Source organism: Podarcis liolepis (genome assembly GCF_965112155.1).
Source record: "Podarcis liolepis genome assembly, chromosome: 1".
Classification (NCBI taxonomy): Eukaryota; Metazoa; Chordata; class Lepidosauria; order Squamata; family Lacertidae; genus Podarcis; species Podarcis liolepis.
The window spans coordinates 123,422,564-123,445,632 of record NC_139554.1 but is presented as its reverse complement, the minus strand read 5'-3'; the positions used below and the strand labels follow the sequence as shown (position 1 = coordinate 123,445,632).

General features: G+C 43.5%; 1 protein-coding gene across 1 annotated transcript in view; it reads left to right on the top strand.

Annotated features, from left to right (window-relative positions):
* The window catches only part of DNAH7 (dynein axonemal heavy chain 7), a 155,582-nt gene that overhangs the window by 27,357 nt on the left and 105,156 nt on the right, over positions 1 to 23,069 (top strand). Inside the window, exons 12-20 of the mRNA XM_083467323.1 lie at positions 475 to 750; positions 1,322 to 1,449; positions 4,126 to 4,204; positions 5,172 to 5,396; positions 6,936 to 7,082; positions 8,239 to 8,924; positions 11,229 to 11,415; positions 19,613 to 19,806; positions 22,075 to 22,273. Of these exons, the coding sequence (XP_083323449.1) occupies positions 475 to 750; positions 1,322 to 1,449; positions 4,126 to 4,204; positions 5,172 to 5,396; positions 6,936 to 7,082; positions 8,239 to 8,924; positions 11,229 to 11,415; positions 19,613 to 19,806; positions 22,075 to 22,273 (2,121 nt within the window). The remainder of the gene's footprint in view (positions 1 to 474; positions 751 to 1,321; positions 1,450 to 4,125; positions 4,205 to 5,171; positions 5,397 to 6,935; positions 7,083 to 8,238; positions 8,925 to 11,228; positions 11,416 to 19,612; positions 19,807 to 22,074; positions 22,274 to 23,069) is intronic.

Sequence of the window (23,069 nt, the reverse complement as noted above, 5' to 3'; positions counted from 1 at the left end):
GCGAAGCAAGCCCATTGACGGATTAGCGGATTAGCGCTATTAGCGCTATTAGCGGCTTTTAGCAGCTTATCAGCTTATCGGATCAGCTGATAAGCGGCTTAGCGGCTTAGAAAAAGGGGGGGGGAGGAAAAAACCCCCGCAGGAACTCGCAAGACATTGTCGTCTTGCGAAGCAAGCCCATAGGAGATTCATTTTGCGAAGCACCTCCAAAACGGAAAACCCTTTCGTCTAGCGGGTTTTCCGTCTTGCGAGGCATTCGTCTTGCGGGGCACCACTGTAATAATAATAATATCTGACCTGCTGACATAGCACATCTTCTGCTAGGTCACAAATCTATTCAGCTGGTACATCTTCAGTATAGGATTGCTCCTGTATAACTTGATAAAATATTGCACGCTCAATTTTTCTATTCATAAAAAAGCAAAGCAAAATACTAAAAGTAAGAGAAACTATGCATATATCTTGTTTTGAAAGCCTGAAAGCAAGACCAGATCCTTGAACTTGAGACCCGTAATCCTGGATGAAATTTTGGAAGCGCATAAGAAGAAGGTGAGAGATGAGATTGCCAAGCAGAGCGTGGCGCCTATCGAGCACCTCAAACTCTATGACAAATACCACGATTTAATAAACAAACAAGCAGATCGGGACATCGATCAGTTCCTTTCGGAGGAGCACACGTATGACGAAATAACAGGAGCGATTGCCCAGTATCAAAACCTCCGGGATGAAATTCAGTACAATTCTAGAAAGGTAATGCATGAATGGAAGTGGGCTGGGCAGTTTCATTTAGTGTTCTCCAGGACATGGGTGGCGCTGTGATCTAAATCACTGAGCCTCTTGGGCTTGTAGATCAGAAGGTTGGAAGTTCGAATCCCCGTGACAGGGTGAGCTCCCATTGCTCGGTCCCAGCTCCTGCCAACCTAGCAGTTCGAAAGCACACCAGTGCAAGTAGATAAATAGGTACCACTGCGGTGGGAAGATAAACGGCATTTCCGTGCACTCCAGTTTCTGTCACGGTGTTCCATTACACCGGAAGTGGTTTAGTCATGTTGGCCACATGACCAGGAAAGCTGTCTGTGGACAAATGCTGGCTCCCTTGGCCTGAAAGCGAGATGAGCACCGCAACCCCATAGCCGCCTTTGACTGGACTTAACCGCTAGGGGTCCTTTACCTTTTACCTTTTTAGCCTCTCCAGGATGTTTAGAAAGAAAAAATGCAAATGATCAGCAGGATTAGCTGTGGTTCTCTGTAATATTTTTTTTTTGGGGGGGATTATTGCTTTCTGTGATTAACAAATTTCTCACCCGTATTTGTGCTGCAGGTTATTCGTCTCGGAATGTTTGAGTTGCACTGTGATGAACTGATTAGAACGCTGACAAAACGAGCTGATGCTATTTGTTCCAAAATCATTGCCAAAATGTTCAAAGATCATCAGGATCTAAATACGAAGTAAGAGTAATATCTTTTTTTTTTTAAAGTACAATCAACGGTGGCCCTGATCCAAGTCTAATAGGGGGGCACCTAATTTGTAACAGCTGGTGGCTGCAGTTTAGAATCTGGATCTGGATCTGTAACCACGTGAAAAGGTGTACCCAGAATTAGTTTGGGCAACTTTTTTCCAGCCTTCCAGGCAGTGGCGTAGCGTGGGGGGTGCAGGGGGAGCCGGCCGCACCGGGCGCAACATCTGGGGGTTAGGGTTAGGGGGCGCAAATCCATGGGTTAGGGGGCGCAAATCCACGGGTTAGGGGGCACAAATTACTTGCCTTGCCCCGGGTGCTGACAACCCACGCTACGCCACTGCTTCCAGGTCTGTGGGCCAGTGGTGGATGTGGCCAGAGGGAAAGATGGGTGGGTCAATGGACGTAACTCTTTCCTTTGTGCAATTAGCTACACGGCACCCATGCAAAAATCTGAGGTTTTTGCTCCTCAGCAAAGTGGCATCATCAGAGTTCAAGGATGCATCCCAGCCAGGCAAAAATCATAGAGTTGTAGAGAGTTGGAAGGGACCCTGCAGGAGAAGATGGAATGGTCACATTTAGCCCTGAGCCTGAGGCTCCTCAGTTCTGATGCAGTCGATTCAATTGGGCCTGTTTGAGAATGCCATGTGGATGGGAATGCCTGTGTCCAAATGCACGTCTTCATCAGCCTTGGTTGTGCACTTGGAAGGCTGCAGTGGCGTAGCGTGGGTTGTCAGCACCCGGGGCAAGGCAAGTAATTTGCGCCCCCTAACCCATGGATTTGCGCCCCCTAACCCGTGGATTTGCGCCCCCTAACCCCCAGATGTTGTGCCCGGTGCGGCCGGCCCCTCCTGCACCCCCCACGCTACGCCACTGGAAGGCTGTTTGCATGTGTGAATCTCCCCTTCTTGGATCAGGGCATGTTCTTTTTTAAAGATGCTCTCTTCTCGCTGCCCTACATGTTCTCATGCCACTACGCACCTCACTCAAGTTATCGCTCAATTATAATTGATCGGGCTATATTTTTTTGCCCCTTGCGTTGTTTCTTGATAGGTTTGGCAGTTCTGCGCAAAGGATTGGGCCCTATCGTATGGCCCCTGTTCCCAGTAAAGCGACAGTTTTCTCTTCCGCAGCACAACTCTGCCTGCCCTCTCTCTGACGCTGCCTGTTGTGGAATTGTTTTATAAAAGACATTCAGAATGGGGAGTGCGTAGGTCTTCCCTTCTCCTCTGTTGTAGAAGGATGCTTAAGTCAAGATACAGTGGTACCCCGCAAGACGAACGCCTCGGAAGACGAAAAACTCGCTAGACGAAGGAGTTTTTCGTTTTCTTAGCCACTTCGCAAGACGCATTTCCCTATGGGCTTGCTTCGCAAAACGAAGCTTGCCCTGCAAGCTCGGGGGTAGCAGGGAAGCGCAGCGCTTCTTCCCCGCTGTCCCCGGACCTCTTTTGAAGCAAGGGGCGGCGGGGAGAAGAACGCGCGTGCCTTCCCCTCTGTCCCCGGAGACTGCGGGGCAGGCAACGGGGAGAAGCAATCTTCTCCCCGCTGCCCCTTGCTTTAAACAGGTCCGGGGACAGAGGGGAAGGCGCGCGGCGCTTCCCCTCTGTCCCCGGACGGTCTCCATAGGAACGCATTGATTGATTTTCAATGCATTCCTATGGGAAACCGTGCTTCGCAAGACGAAAAACTCGCAAGAAGAAAAAACTTGCGGAACGAATTAATTTCGTCTTGCGAGGCACCACTGTAGAAGGTAGACTTGGATCTCTTGGTAGATTTGAATTAGATAGGCGATAATTACTGGCTTCTGATTGTTTTAGAATGAAGACAACAAAATTACTCGTCCACATTTTACTGCTGAGACGAAGAAAGCTGGTTGGAGGGGGAAGCTAACCCAGAGTGGATTTTTGTGCAAGAGCCCTGGGGCAGAATGGACCCAGGGCTCCAAATTCTTCTATATGATACGATACGATAATCTTTATTGTCATTGTCCCATACAGAACAACGAAATTGAAAAAAATTTACATCAGACATTCAAAAACCAACAAGCCTGCTATCCCAACTATCCCAGCCTGGTTAGCCCCTAAAAACTCTGATACCCCATAATTGAATACAATATACTCACATAGAGACTACCTTACACTGCGTTTAAAACCAAGATAGCATTTGAATAAAAACTGTTTCTCAGACGGCTAGTCCTAGTCTTTATAACCCTGTACCTTCTTCCAGAAGGCAGAAGCTGAAAGAGATCATTTCCGGGGTGCGCACTATCCTGCACTATCTCTGCATCTTTCTTATGGCACCTGGAAGCATAGATTTGATCCAAGGTGGGATGAGTGCACCCAATTATTCTCTCCGCAGTCTTTACAACCTTGGACAGCATTGTTTTTTCTCTGACCGTGCAGCTCTCAAACCACACACACAGACCATAAGTTAATACACTCTCTACAGTACAATGGTAAAATGCCATCAACAGGTCCTTTTGAGAGATTATTTTTCCGGAGGATTCTGGGTGGTGGATCTCGGAGTTCTAGGAAGCCTGAAGTCTGCTCATCGCTGAGACCGAAAGGCACTGCGTCACTGGAATGTGAAAAGGATTGCTTTCTCAAATCTGTTGCATGTATGTTTCTGTCTATCTACCCATCTATCTAATTTGCTTTTCCAACTCCAGGCTGTGTGAAGAGTTTGAAAAGATAGCAGAGAAGGCCCTTTCCACTCCATCAAATACACACGAACTAATGGAATTTAAGGTATGCATTTCTCTTTACAAGGAAATAAATTTACTTTAAAAAAACTGAAAACAAAAGGTTATCTCAATTCTAAGAACCCACACAGGCTACACAAAAGTACCGCCCAGGACAAGTGACCCCCCCCCCCCCCATGTTTCCTTCCTTTTTGGCTTAACAAATTTTTATAAAGCACACTTTAATGACTCTATTTGGAATTCCTTTCGCCATATCTAAGCAAACCTAATTCTGTCTTGGAGTGTGGCTGTACTTTATGTTTAAAAATAAATAAATGAATAAATACTAAAGGTAAAGGGACCTCTGACCATTAGGTCCAGTCGTGGCCGACTCTGGGGTTGCGGCGCTCATCTCGCTTTATTGGCCGAGGGAGCCGGAGTACAGATTCCGGGTCATGTGGCCAGCATGACTAAGCCACTTCTGGTGAACCAGAGCAATGCATGGAAACACCGTTTACATTCCCACCGGAGCGGTACCTATTTATCTCCTTGCACTTTGACGTGCTTTCGAACTGCTAGGTTGGCAGGAGCAGGGACCGAGCAACGGGAGCTCACCCCATTGCGGGGATTCGAACCGCCAACCTTCTGATTGGCAAGTCCTAGGCTCTGTGGTTTAACCCACAGCGCCACCTGGGTCCCTGAATAAATACTAGTGGTCCATTAAAATGCAATACAGTGGTACCTCGGGTTAAGAACTTAATTCGTTCCGGAGGTCTGTTCTTAACCTGAAACTGTTCTTAACCTGAGGTACCACTTTAGCTAATGGGGCCTCCCGATGCTGCCACACGATTTCTGTTCTCATCCTGAAGCAAAGTAGTTAACCCAAGGTACTATTTCTGGGTTAGCAGAGTCTGTAACCTGAAGCATCTGTAACCTGAGGTACCACTGTAAATGAATTTTTTTCAGGTTGAAAGAGTGCTAAAACATGTTTGCCACCAAGATCATGAATCGGTTGTTGTTTCTTCCCCCACTAGGCTTATATCGAGAAAGTGGAAACAGTTGACATGCTGGAGATGGAGCAGAGATTAATTGACTCTAAAAACTGCCTTGCGTTCCTGATAGAGTGTACAAATCTTTCGCCAGTAGATATTCGACTGAACAACAGTGTCTTTCAGTGGTATGGGCGAATGGGGGAGATTTTTGAAGAACACAGAAAGATCATTAAGGAGAAAACAGAACAATTTCAAGAAGGGCTTAAAGTAAGCGTTCAGTTCTTCTTTTTTAAAGGTACAGTGGTACCTCGGGTTAAGAACTTAATTCGTTCTTAATTCTGAAACTGTTCTTAACCTGAGGTACCACTTTAGCTAATGGGGCCTCCCGCTGCCTCCGCCGCGTGATTTCTGTTCTCATCCTGAGGTAAAGTTCTTAACCCGAGGTACTACTTCTGGGGTAGTGGAGTCTGTAACCTGAAGTGTCTGTAACCTGAAGTGTCTGTAACATGAGATACCACTGTACTTGGTTTACTGGGATAATACTGTGGATTGCTGTGTTGATAGTGCTTATTTTAAAGCAAGCGGATATCAGTTAACTTGCTCAAGGCAAGTGCCAATTTGGGCTTTACTCCTTTTAATAGTGTGATCTTGTTATGTTCTCACCCTGGGTCAGCAGGGGGATACTGTAGATAGTTATGCAAATGAAGGATCAAAAGTGACGTTCAGTGATTGGATGGATACTGTAGATAGTTATGCAAATGAAGGATCAAAAGTGACGTTCAGTGATTGGATAGTTTTAGAAAGTTGCTACAGTAACGTTGTACTGGAGCTCTATATAAGCAGGCTGACTGAGCCCTTCAGTTCAGTTCTGTTGTGGCCTCTGAATAAAGAAGAGCTGTTTGAAGAATCACTGTGTCGCCTGATATGTTCACCCACAACTTAACAGATCTGACCTACCAAAATCCCGGCAGTAAAATATTTCTGCCCTGATCCATCCAGCAAATGGGGATGATATACAGAAACATTTGCCCTTCCTTGGAGGTTTTTAAGCAGAGGTTGGATGGCCATCTGCCGTGGATGATTCCATTGAGATTCCTGCATTGCAGGGGGTTGGACTAAATGACCCTCAGGGTCCCTTCCAACTCCACATTTCTGTGGTTCTGTGCTTCTACAGCTGGGCTGGGGCCTTAACCTGTTAGCTCACAAAGCATCCCAACCTACCTTTTAAAATATAAGTCATAATCCTAAAGGTTTTATGTGTAATAGTTCCATGGGAAATAGTTACATTAATTGCTTTGTAGCAGGCACCCCCAAACTTGGCCCTCCAGATGTTTTGGGACTACAACTCCCATCATCCCTAGCTAACAGGATCAGTGGTCAAGGATGATGGGAGTTGTAGTCCCAAAACATCTGGAGGGCCAAGTTTGGGGATGCCTTCTTAATAGGCTTTAAGGCTAGGCTGTTTTAGAACCTTGGCTCTCACTTGCATTACAGTACTGATCATCTGTATTTTTTATTTCTAATAATAATAATAATAATAATAATAATAATAATAATAATAATAAATTTATACCCCACCCATCTGGCTGGGCTTCCCCAGCCACTCTGGGCGGCTTCCAAAAAAAATATTAAAATACTGTAATACATCAAACATGAAAAGCTTCCCTAAACAAGGAAACCGAGTGCAAACCCCGTGACAAAAGGCATACTAAATATGTACAAATAAACTTCTGCCTTCATATTCTAATACTATATGATGTGCATGCATGCCTCTGTCTCTGTCTCATATCTGCAACTTTTTATTAGATGCGCTGTGAAAGATTTGTCGAGGAGCTGGAGAGTTATGCTAAGCAAGTTGAAGAATTTTATTCTTACGGGGACCTTCAGGAAATCAACCGGTACCTGAAAAAAGCCCAGGCGTTGAATACAAAGCTAGATGCAGCTGCTGATAAGGTAAGGCTTTGGGTTTGTCTTCATAGAGGATGGTAGCTTTTAGCTCAATGGCAGACCATACAGAAGGTCTCAGATTCAATTCTGGCAAATGCGGGCTGCTAGGCCTCCTCATTTTGTCTGTGAGGTCGTTTTTGGGAATCCACAGCTACCTGCAATATACCTGACAACGTCGATGATGTCAGGTTTGTTGAAGTCAGAGTAGTGAAAACTTCAAAAAATGTTCGGAAACCAAGGTGCGGTTTCCGATTGGCTGCAGGAGCTTCCTGCACTCAATCGGAAGCCGTGTTGGATGTTCAGCTTCCAAAAAACGTTTGCAAACCAGAACACTCACTTCCGGGTTTGCGGCATTCGGGAGCCAAAACGTACAAGTGCCAAAGTGTTTGACAACCAAGGTATATATACATTTTTGTTTTTCAAATATTTACAGACAAAAACACAAATCACAAACATTTCTAATATACATATATTTGATTTCCTCCCCTCCCCTTTCGTGGTTTCTTTTTCATTTTAATTTTCATACTGCATTTTCCACATTACCCCATCTTTAGTTTATTCTTTAGCTTCTCTTAATGATATGTTCAACAGCTTGTTTTACGTTAATCCTGCTAATGAGCTTATTTGCATATGTGAGTTTTTCAAACAATTCCACAAATTTCCCCCAATCTTTAATAAAAAAACCTCTTCTTCTTGGTTTCTTATTACACCCGTTTATCTTGCCATTTTGGCATAATCCATTAATTTAATTAGCCACTCTTCCTTGCTTTGTACTACATCTTCTTTCCATCTCGGGGCAGAAACCATCAGATGTCAAGGAAATATACAACTGACTTTTAGAAGACATTTTAAAGCAGCCCTCTTTAGGGAAGTTTTTAATGTTTGATCTTTTATTGTGTTTTTAATGTTCTGTTGGGAGCCGCCCAGAGTGGCTGGGGAAACCCAGCTAGACGGGTGGGTTATTATTATTATTAATAGTAATAATAATAATAATGGCATACACAGACAGGGTTTTTTTGGTATCTCAGTACCTACTGCATTGTGTAGATTTTTATATCATATGCATGACTTCCACCTTCTAAAAGTTGTAGTGTAGATATGATTTAACATGTGACCTACATTATGCTACTTTTTTTAAAAAAAAAATCTGCTTTTTCTCTAGATTGATCAGTTTAATGCAGAGGAGGAGGCGTACGGGTGGTTAACATCTCAGTATCCTCAACGTAAAAAAATCCAAGATACCCTAAATCCGTATCTTCGGCTTTATGATATGGCAGTAGAGTTTAACACCAAATACCGAAACTGGATGGATGGAATATTCACCAAGGTGAACCCGGATACAGTTGAGCTGGATACAGGGAACTACTGGCGCGCATTGTACAAACTGGAAAAAACCTTCCACGATTCCCCAAATGCCTTATTTCTAACAACGAGGGTCAGGACAAAAGTGGAGGAATTTAAGGAGCACATTCCGTTGATCCAAGTGATTTGCAACCCCGGCTTGCAAGACCGGCATTGGGAGGCCATGTCAGAAATCGCCGGGTTCCCTCTGAAGCCCTCCGAAGATTCCACTGTCTCTTCCTATATTGATATGCACCTAGAGCCGTTCTTGGAAAAATTCGAAGGCATCAGTGAAACAGCCAGCAAAGAGCATTCACTTGAGAAGGCCATGGTGAAAATGATTTCAGAATGGGATGCCATGGAATTTGTTCTTCTTCCTTACAGGGAAACTGGGACTCACATTTTATCGTCTGTGGATGATATTCAGATGTTGCTGGATGACCACATTGTTAAAACGCAGACCATGAGAGGATCTCCTTTCATTAAACCTTATGAAAAGAAGATGAGGTAAAATATTTCCTAAGGGGGCGACGTCAATAACATAGCGCACAAGTGGCCTTGTTTGATTTGTGGTGTAGATCATTCAAAGCTATTTAGGGCTCAAAGGACATGCGAGAGTGGCAGACCATTGTGAAAAAAGCAAATCGCTGATTTCATATAAAGTCAACATGGGAGGAAGGTAGTTTAAAGTATAGGGCACGCTGGAGAAGAGAGGTAAACTCTCAATCCCCCTTAATTCCTGTGGTTTTTCTCTCTCCCCCCCCCCCCTTGAAACTGGAAGTAACCTCCTCTGGGAGGGAAAGTAGTTAGGACATTTTTTGGAGGGAAAGCATTATGGTGGAGGGAGAGTTTGGCTCCCAGAGCCCACCCTCTGTTTAATTTCCCACCAGTCCCTACTTGGGCCCTACCATTCTTACATCATGCAATCTCACAGGAACCCTGTGAAGTAAAATGCTGAGTGAAAAGATAATACGTATTGGTTTCATGTTTCTGTACAGATGTACTCCTGCTTCTCCTGTGTCACTCTCCTCCTGCCTTTACAAAAACCCAAAGAGTGGGTACTAAATAAGCAGGGAAATTGGACAGGTCTATGGATTTGATACCATTGACCATGAAATCCTTCTGGACCATCTAGAGGAGCTGGGAGCTGGGGGCACTGTTATACAATGGTTTGGACGAGTGAAACCAACCACCTGTCTCCTTGATCCTTGCCCATCCTGGCTTATAAAAGCTAGCCGGGAAGGGCTGGGCGATGGGCTTTGTGGGGTGGTGAATGCTTCCCTCCGTGAGGGAGACTTCCCAGACCCGCTGAAAGAGGCGGTTATTAAACCGCTTCTTTAAAAACCATCTTTAGATGCGGCCACGATGGCCAACTGTCGCCCAGTCTCAAATCTTCCATTCTTGGGCAAGGTGATTGAGCGAGTGGTTGCTGAACAACTCCAGGCACGCCTGGAAGAAGCGGACCATTTGGATCCCTTCCAGTCGGGTTTCAGGCCTCATCATGGGACTGAAACTGCCTTGGTCGCACTGGTTGATGATCTCCGGCGGGCTAGGGACAAAGGTGAGAGCTGTTTCCTAGTTCTGCTGGATCTCTCAGCGGCGTTTGATACCATCAACCATAACATCCTTCTGGACCGTCTTGAGGGGCTGGGAGCTGGGGGCACTGTCATACAGTGGTTCCGCTCCTTCCTCCTGGGCCATGTCCAGAAAGTGGTGTTGGGGGATGAGTGTTCAGACCCCTGGGCTCTCACTTGTGGGGTGCCTCAGGGTTCCGTCCTCTCCCCCATACGCCGCCTCCTCTGCATTAAACTGATCAATCTAGAGAAAAAGTAGAATTGGTGTTTTTTTAAAAAAACTTAATGCAGTAGGTACTGAGATAAAACAACAACAACAACAACAACAACAATCCCTGTCTGTGTATGCAATCATCATCATCATCATCATCTCTCCCATGTGGGTTTGGGCTGGGTGTTCATCAGTATGTGATGATACTCAGCTCTACCTCTCTTTTAAATCAGAACCAGTGAAGGCGGTGAAGGTCCTGTGTGAATGTCTGGAAGTGGTTGGCGGATGGATGGTGGTGAACAGATTGAGGTTGAATCCTGACAAGACAGAAGTACTGTTTTGGGGGGACAGGGGGCGGGCTGGTGTGGAGGACTCCCTGGTCCTGAATGGGGTGACTGTACCCCTGAAGGACCAGGTGCGCAGCCTGGGAGTCATTTTGGACTCACAGCTGTCCATGGAGGTGCAGGTCAAGGAAATACACAACCATCTGACTTTTAGAAGACATCTGAAGGCAGCCCTGTTTAGGGAAGTTTTTATTGTCTGATATTTTGTTGTGTTTTTAATATTCTGTTGGGAGCAGCCCAGAGTGGCTAGGGAAACCCAGCTAGATGGGTGGGATAACAACAACAACAACAACAACAACAACAACAACAACAACAACAACAACAACAACAATTATTGAAAATTAGTTACACCTTTTATGCTCAACATTAATAGCCTGAGACTTTTTGGTACGGAATTTGCATTTCACTGCATAGTATGGACTCCCCAACCAACAGAGACTAGGATGGGAAAGGGAACAGGGCATGAACCATTGTGTTGTTGGGTAAGCACAGGCTCTGGAACTGCTTTCCTTTGTGAAACCATGAGAGAGAACTACATCGGAGCTAGCATTTTTTCCTTACTCCCAGTTCTACAGGTGTATGGAATTTTTAGACTTACTATGCGCCTTATTGGGCGTTCATCCCAAGAGAAAGGTTGCTTCTGTAAGCAAGGATCTAAAACTCTGTGTGTTCTGTTTTGCAGGGAATGGGAAGCAAAACTTTTGCTGGTGCAGGAGATCTTGGATGAATGGCTCAAAGTTCAGGCCACTTGGTTGTATCTGGAGCCAATTTTCAGTTCTCCTGACATTATGGCTCAGATGCCTGAAGAAGGGAGGCGATTCACCTCTGTGGACAAAACATGGAAGGACATCATGAAATGTGCCATCCAGGTAAACATTTGTTCTGTTTTTGAAACAGCATACATAACATGGCCTATGATCCATCCATATGATCTAGAAATCAGAAAAGAACTACTGATGGTAACAAAAAGGGAATTGTGGTTTGTCTTATTAAGCTCAAAAACACTGCTATAAATCAATTCAGAAATAAAGTCTGTCCTAAACTAAATTGCACATGCTGAAAACTATCCTGTTGAAAACTAACCATTGTTAACTTGAAGGGATATTAGGAAGATTCTAACACAATGCATGTAATTGTAGGAATGAAAGACATTATAATTGTGAAAAGCAACTCAGTGTCTTGAACTTACCCTGATGTTTATTAAGTGGCATCAATTTCAAGCGGGGTTACTTTCAATTACAGTGGTACCTCAGGTTACATATGCTTCAGGTTACAGACTCCGCTAACCCAGAAATAGTGTTTCAGGTTAAGAACTTTGCTTCAGGCTGGGAACAGAAATTGCACGGCAGCGGCGCAGCAGCAGCAGCAGCGGGAGGCCCCATTAGCTAAAGGGGTGCTTCAGGTTAAGAACAGTTTCTGGTTAAGAACGGACCTCCGGAATGAATTAAGTACTTAACCCGAGGTACCACTGTACATGTCTTTCAGGCTGCAACTGTATATCTGGTCCTCAGTATGCTTGCTCAGAAGTAAGTCCCAATAACTTCAGCAGGACTTAAATTGCAGTTCTGGAATACGCCGCTGGGAAGCACAGTGGACTTAGTGGAACTTACTTCTGAATAAGCATGCAAGTAAGGAGCCTCTTCACCTCCATCGTTCAGCCCAGACACTGAGGTCCAGCGCTGACGGCCTTCTGGCGGTTCCCTCACCGCAAGAAGTGAGGTTACAGGGAACCAGGCAGAGGGCCTTCTCGGTAGTGGCGCCTGCCCTGTGGAATGCCCTCCCACTAGATGTCAAGGAAATAAACAACTATCTGACTTTTAGAAAACATCTGAAGGCAGCCCTATTTAGGGACTTTTTAATGTTTGATGTTTTATCATGTTTTTAATATTCTGTTGGGAGCTGCCCAGAGTGGCTGGGGAAACCCAGCCAGATGTGGGGGGTATAAATAATAAATTATAATTATAATTATAATTATAGTTATAGTAATAATAATAATAATAATAATAATAATAAGGCTGCAATCCTGTCCACACTAGGCATTGTGGGAGACACTGAGCTGTCCCTGCTCCATGTCGCCATGTCTCTTTCACCCCCTCTTCCCAGTAATGTCTACTTCAACCCGATATGTGAAATAGTGTTGTTTCAGCTGTCAGCAGCCATTGGGTGTGGGGTGGAGGTGGAGCATAGGCAATGCAAAGTCATGTAATGCGTTTGTTAAACTAGATATTATAAGGAACAGAGCAAAGCAGTCACAGTAGCCCAATGACCCGTATAATGCCTATTCTGTCCTTATTAGAGGATAAACCACAGTGAACTCAGTGGGATCAGGCCCTTAGGTTGCAGCCCTGTGCACACTTAATTGGCACTAGGCAAGTGGAGCCTAACCATGCAAAGGTTTGGATTTGCATGTCGTAAAAAGCTGGTGTTCAAAATGTCATCTGCTCCTTAGTAGGTCGAATGTAAAAGTTCTGGGTGCAAGTCTTGGTATTCCTGCCTTATTACAAGACAGCATCATGCTGATCTTGAAGAATGTGTGTGTGTGTGTGTGTGTGTGTGTTAGATAGAGAGAGAGAGACAGAGTTTGTAGATAGAGCCACAGAATCATAGAATTGAGGGACAACATAGATCCTCTGCTCTCTGTGATATTTTCATTTCATTTCCCTGTTTTTCTTTAGCTTTGTTGCAATGTAATTATAAAAACTCCATAAAAATTATTTGACGACTGAAATTAGAGCTCTGGTAGCTCATTCTGCCATTCCATTTCCATGCACATTAACTCTCAGGATCCTTTCCCCAGAAGGTGGCAGTGTGTGTCTAGGAATAGCAACTGGGTTTTATAGCTGTGAATTAAAATCCCCTATCCTTGTAAACTAAATTTAAGCCTGTGCGTTGATTTTCTGACTTGCTGTTGTGTTTTATAATTGCTGCGAGAAACTGTAAAAATCCCCATTGCCCTGTGTTTTACCCCAGATTTGAATAGGCTTTATCTGTGTGGCTCAGAGCAATGAGGACAAAATTGCTCTTTTGATTTCGTCCTGGCTTTTGATTAAACAAGTCGAATAAAGGCGTGATCGTGATCTTTATCAACGTGGGAAGAGAAATGGAAGTTAAAATATCTTAGGATATGGAATTTGGCATAATAACAGACCAGAGATTCTTTTTCCATGCCCTGGCTTAGCTGCAATATAGTTTTAATCCCCCCCCCCCCGCTGTAAGATATCCGCAAATACCATCAGTTCTCTGTGAAATCTTGATCCATGACTGCTTTGTTTATTCCTGATGTTCCATCACAGTTGTAGCTGTGAAATATAGCCAGAGGAAATCGTGAAAATGGGTGGCTGTAGCCTGTGCTAAAATGTACCTTTATTGCATCTACCGCTTGAGGGTGCTCATGTGGCGTCAATCAGCATTTTTCTCAGGGCTGAGGGTGAAAGAGCATAGAAAGCATCTGGGGGACAGGAGAGGAAAGATTACCTAAAGCTTATTTTATTATTTTCACTTATTATATTTGTATACTGCCTTATACCCGCAGGTCTCAGGGCGGATGCAACATAAAATCACAATTTAAAAACCCAAAATACAGTCATACCTCGTGTCGCGTTTGCTTCAGGTTGAGCGTTTTCAGGTTGCGTCCTGCGGCGACCCAGAAGTACTGGAAAGGGTTACTTCCAAGTTTCACCGCTCGCACATGCGCAGACGCTCAAAATGACGTCACGCGCATGCGCAGAAGCGGCAAATCGTGACACGCGCAGGCGCGGGTTGCGTTCTGCTCATGTTGCAAACAGGGCTCCAGATTGGATCCCGTTCGCAACCAGAGCTACCACTGTACATAATAAAAGTAAAAAACAAAAATACCCCCCAACACATTTTAAAAGACCATTGGATGTCAAGAAATAGCAGTGCCAAGGATACTTTGAGAAGGAAAATGTGTTTTGTAGGTATGGTGTACATCAGGGGTCAGTAAACCTTTTCAGCAGGGGGCAGTCCACTGTCCCTCAGACTATGTGGGGGGCCAGACTATATTTTGAAAAAAAAAATGAACGAATTCCTATGCCCCACAAATGCATTTTAAATAAAAGCACACATTCTGTTCATGTAAAAACACAAGGCAGGCCCCACAAATAACCCAGAGATTCTTTTTAAATAAAAGGATACATTCTACTCATGTAAAAACATGCTGATTCCTGGACCGTCCGTGGGCCGGATTTAGAAGGCGATTGGGCCGGATCCAGCCCTGGGGCCTTAGTTTGCCTACCCATGGTGTACATAGTCAAGGAAGCATGCTGATTCCAAGTTCACTCACTCCAGTGTAACAAGATTATTTGAAAACATTTCTACTTAAGAGTAAAGGAATGAGATGTGAGCGAGGAGTGTCTGCATGGTAACATTTAAATTTGTTTCCCCATTCATGTAGCTTATTGCCAGACTCGGGTCATTGGGTTTGGGATCACTGTCTTAATTATGGACACAAAATAAGCGTTGAAGCATCTTTAAGTTCAAGTTGCCAAAGGGAAGCAGCTGTCTAGACCACACAGGATTTCTGGCTGCAGGATGCATATCATGCAGAGAGGGAGAAGTGAGAGAAGGTCGGTGGTTGGAAGAAGCTGACACTGGCTGGAGGAAACCAAACACAACACTATCTCTGCATGTTAAATCTTCTTATTCTAGTTGTCGTCTTATTCTAATTGATGAAGTACGGGTCCATAACTGAGTATTAAATATTTGCATCCCGAAGACCCTTAAGGGAAACAGGTAACTGCAGCAATTTCCTGCCCCATTCCATTAAAATGGAAAATTATATACAGTGGAACCTCGGGAAGGGAAGGGAGTTTGGATTTGATACCCCGCCTTTCACTCCCCTTAAAGAGTCTCAAAGTGGCTAACAATCTCCTTTCCCTTCCTCCCCCACAACAAACACCGTGTGAGGTGAGTGAGCTGAGAGACTTCAAAGAAGTGTGACTAGCCCAAGGTCACCCAGCAGCTGCATGTGGAGGAGCGGGGAATCGAACCCAGTTCACCAGATAACGAGTCCACTTCTCTTAACCACTATACCACACTGGTTCTCGGGTTACGATGGGGATCCGTTCCAGAGGCCCTGCCACCACCTGAAAATGCCACAACCCAAATAATCACTTCTGCGCATGTGTGGTGTGATTTAGCACTTCTGCGCATACACAAACAGTGTGATCCCAGAAGTAATCCATTCCGATTCTTCCGGGTTTGCACCAGTCGCAACCCGAGGGTTCCACTGTATACAAATTTTGCCATACTAGAACTAAGGCTGGGCAATATATCACCCAAAACCGTATCCAAGTCCATATAATGATATCGGTTTCATAACCTTTGACCTGGCAATATATCGTGAATCATGATGTGTGTGGGCTGTCCGAAATTCACAGCGTGGGGAAAAACTGTGAAGCCAGCCAAGGCCTCTACATAGCTCCATCTTTATTTCAGACATTGTGATATATCAGTATATCATGATGGTTAGCTGGTGATGGTATCATGGTGTTGAAAACCAGCCCTAATAGAACATACACATATCTTTGTATGCCTATTGACCTCCAATGTAGTAGAGCAGTCAGCAAAAAGCAAAAGGGAATTCTGCAACATTTCAAAATCCGCCCAGATTTCAAATTTTTAAAACTTGATGGCAGTATATCATAGAAACATGGAATTTTAGAATTGGAAGGGATCAAAGTCTCATCTAGTCTAACCTCCTGCTGTGCATAAATCTTTTGTTCAATGTGGGGTACACACCCGTGTTTCTCAGATTAAGAGTCTCATGCTCTACCAACTGAGCTTGTTGTTTAGTCGTGTCCAACTCTTGGTGACCCCATGGACCAGAGCACACCAGGCACTCCTGTCTTCCACTGCCTCCCGCAGTTTGGTCAGACTCATGTTTGTAGCTTCGAGAACACTATCCAACCATCTCGTCCTCTGTCGTCCCCTTCTCCTTGTGCCCTCCATCTTTCCCAACATCAGGGTCTTTTCAAGGGAGTCTTCTCTTCTCATGAGGTGGCCAAAGTATTGGAGCCTCAGCTTCACAATCTGTCCTTCCAGTGAGCACTCAGGGCTGATTTCCTTAAGAATGGATACGTTTGATCTTCTTGTAGTCCATGGGACTCTCAAGAGTCTCCTCCAGCACCATAATTCAAAAGCATCAATTCTTCGGCAATCAGCCTTCTTTATGGTCCAGCTCTCACTTCCATACATCACTACTGGGAAAACCATGTGGCTTGCCAGTTCCTTCTCCAGGTGGATCACGTTTGGTCAAAACTCTCCACTATGACCTGTCCATCTTGGGTGGCCCTGCACAGCATAGCTCATAGCTTCTCTGAGTTATTCAAGCCCCTTTGCCATGGCAAGGCAGTGATCCATGAAGGGGACCAACTGAGCACTTGACCTCAAATTTCATTATCTCCGTTCTAGAGGAAAGGTAAACAGTTAAAACCCACATTTACTAAATTCTGTTGAAAATAGTGGAACAGATACTGTCCAATATTAATTCCTGGCGAATGCCAGCTGTTAGTAGCTGTCAGATACTGATTGGTTCAGTTATTGGAGCTTGTCATATACTAACTCTTACTCAAATGAGTTTTAATAAATAAACCGAGTAATTAATAACTAAATCTGCAGATGCCTTCTCTCCTCTGTAAAATTGAAGCATGGGTGCCTCATCTTAAATGCTTCCTCTCATATGATGTTTGTTAAGATATGTTAAAAACAATTCACTTTCTTTTTTTAAAAAAGTGTTGCTTAATTTAGTAAATGAATTTTTTTTAAAAAAGCGATTCATTAGTAAATTCATTTCTTAAAGGTCGCATGCCTGTTTCTTTTTTTAAAAAATAAGATTTTGTTAAAGCTTTTTCATAATACAATAAGATAAAAGAAACTAATCTAAACAAAAACAAAAACAGAGTGTGAGAGAGAAAAGAAAATACCAAAGGAAAGCAAAAAAATAGGAGGAAAAAGAGAGGAAAAAGAGGAAAAACAATAGGACTTCTGATTATCCGTCTGTCAGTTACATATGTAAAAGAAATTACTCAAAATATTCACTCTAGAATGACATCTGACTGATCTACTTTCTGTTAGGCAATATTTTCCCAATCCTCCAACCCAAATGTGCCAGATTAATTCATTTTCCTTTTCACACAAGAAGTCCAAAATGGATTCTCTAATTACTGTTACTGAGAAATATGAGCAATAGTTTTTCTCTAATCAAACATATCAACGTTATCTCCAGTAACCTCAACAACCATTCCTCCATATTAAACAACAGTAAATCTTACAATCTGTGTTCACACAAGAGTTTCTCTCTATATATTAAAATAATATTCCACGGTTCTTTTCTTATTATGCATTCCTTAATTTGCACCCAATTCCATCACTTCCGTTCCCATTTCCTGTTGTATTTGCCGTGGTTTTCCATCAGGTTGCATGCCTTTCTCTAATGTTACTGCATGCCAGGGCGAGTTATAAGTCAGCTGTCAAGATTCTGGCTGGTAACCTGTCAGATGCTCTCAAATGTTGGCTATATACATGCCAGCTGTCAGATACTGTGCAGTGTTGAAATAAAAGCTATGTTGAGAAGGCTCAGTGAATATTCACACATCTGGTTTTTCCTTTGTTTATTTATTGAGAACATTTATATCCCACCGTCCCAACTCGAGACTGAACGAGTCAAAGTGGCAAACAAGTACAGGCTATTTTAAAAATCAAAAATAAATAAATGAAAAAGCTAACAGCAAAAATATCAGCAAAGCCACAACTGAAAAGTAGAATAGGCAGAATGTGTTGGCCAAGGGAAAAATTCAGGAGGTGATGAAATTCAGAAGCAGTTGAGAAGAGAGAAGAGGAGTTCAGGGATTTTTTTTAATAATTATTTTTAAATTTGTGTGTCCTTGCTTCTCAATTTGATCCATATGTTTTGTGGTATATTATGCATTGTGACATGCCATTATTTTTATTGATTATACTTTAATAATTCTTTATTGTAATTGTTAAGTGTAAATTGTTTAATTATTTTTTGCTGACATTTAATTTTACTGCTTACCTTTATATTCTAAAGGATTATTGAATGCTGCTTTATTTGATATAAGTTGATTATTTTAAAGTTATGCTTTTATCGCTTTTTTGTAATTAGGTGTTTCTTCTGCATTGTGTATACAATCGTACCTTGGAAATTGAACGGAATCTGTTCCGGAAGTCCGTTTGACTTTAAAAACGTTCGAAAACCAAAGCGTGGCTTCTGATTAGCTGCTGGGAGCTCCGGTAGCCAATCGGAAGCTGAAGAAGCCCCGTCGGATGTTCAGCTTCCAAAAGAACGTTCGAAAACCGGAACACTCACTTCTGGGTTTTGTTCGTTCTGGATTTGTTCGGGAGCCAATGTGTTTGAGATCCAGTAGTAGTAATACAGAAAGGCGGTATATAAACTAAAAGTGAAAAGTGAAATGAAATGACATGTCAGTGCCACAGAAGGATCAAGGGAACTTTCAAAGATGATTCATTATCAAAAATATACAGAGGAAAATTGAGCCAATTCCTCTCACCTCTGGGCCTTTCACCTTCTAGAGCAGAGATGTAAAAACAGTGACCCTCCATATCTTGTTGGACTACTGCTCCCAGAGTCCCATTCTATTGGCCGCACTACCCGGGGCTGATGGGAGTTGGAGTCCAGCAACACTTAGATGGTTACGGCTTCGCTGCTCCTTCTTTGAGAGCCAGTGTGGTGTAGTGGTTAAGAGCGGTAGTCTTGTAATCTGGTGAACTGGGTTCGCTTCCCCGCTCCTCCACATGCAGCTGCTGGGTGACCTTAGGCTAGTCACACTTCTCTGTAGTCTCTCAGCCCCACTCACCTCACAGAGTGTTTGTTGTGGGGGAGGAAGGGAAAGGATAATATTAGCCGCTTTGAGACTCCTTCGGGTAGTGATAAAGCGGGATATCAAATCCAAACTACTATTCTTCTTCTTCTTCTTCTTCAGCAACTGAGTCCCTAACACAACAACAACTGGCCTGTAGATTGAGATGGTGCTGATTTTCATAATCCTTTCTTCCTTTCTTCAGGACAAGCATGTTCTGACGGTAGTGATGATAGACAAGATGCTGGAAAAACTGAAGAAATGCAACGAGTTCCTAGAAATGATTCTGAAGGGGCTGAATGAGTATTTAGAAAAGAAACGTCTTTTCTTTCCCAGATTCTTCTTCTTATCCAATGATGAATTGCTGGAGATTCTCTCAGAGACCAAAGATCCGACACGGTATATAGTATTGGTTGATACGCAGCCGTAATTCACCTTAACGAAGTTTTCACATGCTATGAGGCAACAATGAACACATAGACACATAGACACCTGTTCCTTATATATTGAAAACGTTGCCATCCCTCCTGTTGTAGCCCTGACTTTATTTTTCACTGCTGTATTTTCTGGCGTATAAGACTACTTTCTAAACCAGGAAAATCTTCTCAAAAGCCGGGGGTCGTCTTATACACCACCCACAGCAGCAGCTCCTGCAGCAACTCCCCACCAAAGGACAAAACGACAGCAAATTAAATCAGAGGACACCAAGCTCTCTAGATGAAGCAGAAATATGCTTGAAAATTGGCCCCAGAAGCACCCCCCCAATCACCAGCAACTGAACGACCCTAACTGCTCCCGGTAGTAGACCACTAGCAAATTCCACGAGAGTAGCTCAACAAAAGCAGTGAAAAATCCCCCCAAAATGCTTCAGCAGGTCTGACAAAAGCAATAACTGACCGAAGTTCAGCGACGTCCTAGCGACTGAGGAAGCGAACCAAAGAGGAAGCCCTCTGGCTCGTTCCTCTGTTTAAACGGACCCGGCCACGCCCCCCCCCCCAGCCACTGGGAAGTGGAGCGGATTTCTGAGCCAGACTGGAGACTGTTTTTTTTAAATTTTTATTTGGTGTGTGTTGGAAGAGGGGTAGTCTTATCCGGCGAGTATATCCCAAACTGGAAAAGTTGGGGGTCGTCTTATACACCCAGCCGTCTTATACGCCGGAAAATACGGTACTTTGTTTCCTGTGTCCCCTTCACAGCAGGGGTAGGAAACCTTTTTCCAAGTGAGGGCCACATTTGCTCCTGGGGCAAGCTTCTGGGGTCCACATGCCACTGATGAGTCAGGCAAAAGTGGAAAGAGCAACAAATGTAAATTTCAGCTTTGTACAATGGGCTACTTTCTCCATAAACTCTCACATCCTTCTCTATCATCCACCCAGGGAAACAAGATACGTGATCCCTTGGGGGGAGGCAAACTGAGGCAGGGTGCGCGGGGTTGACAAGCGGAGCAAGTCCATGGGATTTCTGTAGATTTCTACACTTTGGATCACGATCTGGATTCGGATCCAGAGTGGGTTGGAATGGGTCCAATCCCAGTTTACAATTGGGATCGTGTGCGTGATCATGCACTGTCCTAGGCACAAATACAATATTTTTCGCTGTATAAGATGCACCAGACCACAAGACGCACCTAGTTTTTGGAGGAGGAAAACAAGAAAAAAAATATTCTGAATCTCAGAAGCCAGAACAGCAAGAGGGATTGCTGGGCAGTGAAAGCAGCAATCCCTCTTGCTGTTCTGACTTCTGGGATAGCTGCACAGCCTGCATTCACTCCATAAGATGCACACACATTTCGAACCACTGACCTTCTGATCAGCAAGTCCTAGGCTCTGTGGTTTAACCCACAGCGCCACCCGCATCCCTATACCATTGTACAGATGGCAATTTTTGTGGCTGAAATATAGCTCCTCTCTCTTTTTCTGCTGGCCACGGCCACCTCTTGCACATGGCTATTGGAAGGTTGTCCACAAAAGGAATGTGCTGAAAAAGTTTCTCTGCCCCTACTTATAGGAAATGGGCAGCGCTAACAGAAGACTCTTGATCCTTGTACAGGTTGAAAGTCTGTACAAGACTGATGGTGTGAAGCAGTCAGGCCCTCAGCACGAATAGCTGTCTGACAAACAGGTCAGAAGGATGGTTATTGATCACAGTGGTGAAATAACACTGGGTGGCTGTCTTAATGCTTGCTGGAAACTGTTCCAGAAGCACTTACAGAACACTTAAGCACAACACCTCTCTCCCTCTCTACACACACACACACACACACACACCAAAAAATCTGAAATGAAAAATGCACAAAATAATTTTATGTGTTAGGCAGCAAGGTAGATTTTTCGAAGTTACGTACTATTCCTGGTACAGTCTAGCTATTTGCTGGAAATTTTCTAGGACTGTTCCAGTAGATGCTTATTTCTGTGTTCAACATGTTTCGGAGAGAATTTACAGCAAATGGTACAGTATTTAATATGCAGAGTGTATTGTTTGTGAGACTGATAAATGGGAATGAAAAATGCTCTCTGTGGATAGAAGAAACTGCTCTGACTCATTGAGATAGTGTGAGGCTATTAATCTAAATATACAACACACAAACAACTTGTTATTTGAAGGTGTCATAACTTGTTGCCGAATGCAACGTTTGTTTCTTAATTCCCTTCTCTCTTATTTCTGCAGGGTGAAGCCTCACTTGAAAAAGTGCTTTGAAGGAATTGCTAGTGTGGAGTTTACCGAAGTCTTGGATATCACGCACATGAAAAGCAGCGAAGGAGAAGTCATTGCCCTCATTAACACAATATCAACAGCTAAAGCTAGAGGTCAAGTGGAAAAATGGCTAGTTGAACTGGAAACAGCGATGGTCAACTCCATCCACAAGGTAACATATATCCCATTTGGGTAAACGCCAAACAAATAGATAAAGCTAAACTACAGTAAGGGCAGGGATTAACATTCCGATTTAACCAAGTGAAGGGAGATGTACAAATTTAATAAATAAAAACAATAAAAGCAAAAATGGAGTGTTAACTCGCCTTAAATACACCAGTCAGATTAAATCAAATAAACAAGAAATATTTGGTGTTATGTTTGAGGGGATGCCAGGAAACAGGGAATTATGTTCACATGTGGTGGGGGTGTAAATATGTACAATTTTGGGGGCAAAGGGTGTTTAAAAAGATAACAGAAATCACAGGGTTAAAACTGACTGAAAGTCTAGAGGTAGCATTGTTATCAATTTATGGTGGGGGTGGAAGATTTGCAGACTAGGAAGGACTTGCTCACAAATTTATTGACAGCTGCACGAATTATTATAGCTAGGAAGTGGAAGGGGCAAGCAGAATACAAAATGGAAGAATGGTATAAAGAGGTGTGGGATATAGCTATTAATGATAAATTAACATGTGCCATTAAAGTAAGATGGGGAATATGCAGGAGAAATAACTTTGAGGAGATATGGAGGGTGTTTGTAGAATTTGTACTGTTAAAATGGAAAGGGGTCAAACCATCGCAAGAGGTGTTGAAATTTTGGGAGGTTGGATAGTTACAATGGAATGGTCTCGGTGGTGGGGTGCACATTTTTATTTGTTTATGTTTATTACTTTGTAAAAAACAACGTTCAACAGACTGAATAACCCCTGATCTTAACCAGGGGTTCATATCATAGAATCATAGAG